Source organism: Sinocyclocheilus anshuiensis, unplaced genomic scaffold (assembly GCF_001515605.1).
Source record: "Sinocyclocheilus anshuiensis isolate Anshui unplaced genomic scaffold, SAMN03320099.WGS_v1.1 scaffold2168, whole genome shotgun sequence".
Taxonomy (NCBI): domain Eukaryota; kingdom Metazoa; phylum Chordata; class Actinopteri; order Cypriniformes; family Cyprinidae; genus Sinocyclocheilus; species Sinocyclocheilus anshuiensis.
Window position 1 is genome coordinate 46,560 of NW_015546037.1, and position 2,997 is coordinate 49,556.

The 2,997-nt window shown below is 34.8% G+C and overlaps 1 protein-coding gene across 1 annotated transcript in view; it reads left to right on the forward strand.

The window, feature by feature from the left end:
* Positions 1-2,997, forward strand: part of LOC107698852 (roundabout, axon guidance receptor, homolog 2 (Drosophila)) — a gene marked incomplete at its 5' end in the record, with an annotated part of 76,473 nt that overhangs the window by 35,348 nt on the left and 38,128 nt on the right. Inside the window, one exon of the mRNA XM_016499981.1 lies at positions 2,736-2,860. Within this exon, the coding sequence (XP_016355467.1) occupies positions 2,736-2,860 (125 nt within the window). The remainder of the gene's footprint in view (positions 1-2,735; positions 2,861-2,997) is intronic.

Consider the following 2,997-nt stretch of genomic DNA (forward strand, 5'->3'; position numbering starts at 1 on the left):
GTGTGGGTGTGTGTGTGTGTGTGTGTGTGTGTGTGTGTGTGTGTGTGTGTGTGTGTGTTATATGTGTTATAAACATATCCCTATATTCTATCCCTATAGTAAAATTAGTATATTGTATGTAAATGTTATAACATAGGATGATTTTTATATATAACAACTATATGTCAACAATATACATTTTATTTATATATGCAATTTTATTAAAGCTACATATATGCACAAATCTGTATGTTTATATATATATATATATATATATATATATATATATATATAGTATTTATTTTTTTGTATACATGGCTCTTTTACTTACTCTTATATAATATCAACACTGATGGATGTGACTATAGCTATGCAAGAATAGCTTTAGCTCTTTTTTTTGAAAACGTCCTGTACTATTAGCTGCAGTAGTAGTATTTTTTTGAAGATAGAGGTTGAAAAGGTGAAACAGGCCCTTTTAGAAACTCCTCTGTGTTCTTAATCCATTTTATGGTTAATAATCAGCTTCTCAATAGGAGTTTTTTCCCCGAGGGTCATTATCACACATTGATTAGTGGCATGTTAAAGCAATGTAGCATTTCTTCACATTCTGTAAGCTAAAGCCCTGCCGCTCGCCCGGGGTCTCAATATTAGCTTGGTTTAACATCACAGAATGTTTTTTTCATCAGCTTTCCCAGCAGGCTACTGTAGCAGCAGTGAAACAGAGGTCACATCCTCGCTGGCTATACATCACACCGCTAATGGCACTATTAGCATCGCCTGCGCCATCGCTCCCCAAATGAGAAATATGTATTGTTTGGCTCAAATGTGCATAATGATAAGCGCCTAAATGATTTGCGGCATTAACTTTGAATGACATTGTCTGCATTGTTATAGGAGGGGTTTTGTCACCTGCAGCGTGCTGAGTTACGCTGATATTATTTTTCAGTATTAAAGAAGAAAAATGTGAATATTCTGTGATAACTATTGCTTGATCAATTACTGTACAATTTACAGCGATAAGGAAAAATGTAAATCAACTTATAGTCTTAATTTTGAGATATTATATTATATTATATTATATTATATTATTCAGTATTAAAGAAGAAAAATACTAATTAAGGAGTGAAATAGGAAGGATTTTGCTTATTTATTTTGTATTTATTTTTTTAGTAATAAAGAAGAAAATTTGGAATTTTCAGTACAATTATTACTTAATTACTTTTTTTGCAGTGTTGTGGTAAAAATCCAATTGCACTCTTAATTGTAAGAAAAATACATATATTATATTATATTATATTATATTATATTATATTATATTATATTATATTATATTATATAACAATCAGCAATACATCTGTTTCAGCATTTATTAGTCTTTGTTAATTTATATATATATATATACACACACAAAATTATTATTATTATGTAAAATTACATATTATATTATCTTATATTATAATAATTTTTCAACATTGAAAAATTTTACATTTTCTTTTCTTTCTTTCGTTTACTTAAATAATTATCATTCAATTACTATAATATTTACAGTATTAAGGTAAAAATCCCAATCAAATTGCACTTTAAATTCTGAGACGGAAAAAAAAAAAAACATACATGCACACATATATTATTCAGTATTAAAGGATTTTCAGATGTGCATAATGATCAGTTTTAACTTTGAATGACATTGGCTGTATTGTTATGGGAGCGATTTAGTCACCTGCGACGTGCTGAGTTCATTCAGCGGCCGACTGCTCTGTTATTTTCCATTCAGCTGCAGATGTTGGATGAAGGCAAGCTGCCGTTTGTCCCGTCAGGTGTTTTGAGGGTTAAAATGGGCCGCCCCGTGTGAGGGATGAGTGTGGCTTTGGGATATGTGCCATTTACGCGGGGTTAGAGTGCAGGGAAGCGAAAGAGTGCGAGCGAGCAGAGTTTACCGTAATTGATCTGTCAGTATTCTGCTGTGTCGCCGCACCTCAGGTTGCCACAGAAATGAGAAAAAATTTTTTAGAAAAATTTTATTTTCCACTAAAGACCTCTATTATTTATTTCATTCCCTTCCCTTGTCTCTGTCAGGGTGGTTCTGATGGGGTTAATAAAATAGGGGTCCGGGGTCTCGACTTCTACATTACAAACTCTGTTTTCAGCCAAGGACAAAACAGTATCTTGGATTCGCAACTGGCCTCCTTCAATCGATGTATCCATGTCAATATGTTTACCAGCGCTCCATTCTTTACTCTATACAAAAACATATCTCCGTTCTTCGCATTCCTCCCCGAGTTGAGCAACCTACATGCCTGTCAGAGCGATTTGCTAAGAAAGCCGAGTTGTTTGGATGGCTCACCATCTCATTGTCTCTCAGTAAATGTATTTTTTCAGTAAATCCCTCCTTTCAGAGGCAGGATATGAAATCATAGTGAAATGTGAAGGAGTGTCAGTGTCAGGCTGAGGAAAATCCCCATCTAATGAACTTGTGCACCCGTGGCCACCTGTCTTACGTATTTAAGCTCAACACACACATCGACTGCTTAATGCTAATGCTGTGACTTACAACAGACTCTTTCAGAGGAAACAGAATGAGAGAGTGTCATGGCATGAGTGTTGCGTGTTGAGTAAATCCTTGCCAAACAATCAGAGGCAGCTGTAGCCTCAAATCTTTTCTGGAAAGTCCGGAATGTCAATAGTGTAGAAGAACATCATGGAAGCTATGCATGGAAGTAAAACTCTGTGTTTCTGTTTCTCTCCCTGTGTCCCAGCGCCCAGTGCTCCTCCTCAGCAGGTGACGGTCCTCACTGTGGGCAATCAGAACAGCACATCCATCAGTATCTCCTGGGACCCTCCTCCTGCAGAGCATCAGAATGGCATCATCCAGGAATATAAGGTAATTGCCACGTGACTCCATCAGAAACACCAACAAACACATGCAACTTAATAAATATCCAAATAGACTTCCACTCTTAATTCTCTTAATATATTATATTATATTATATTATATTATATTATATTATATTATATTAT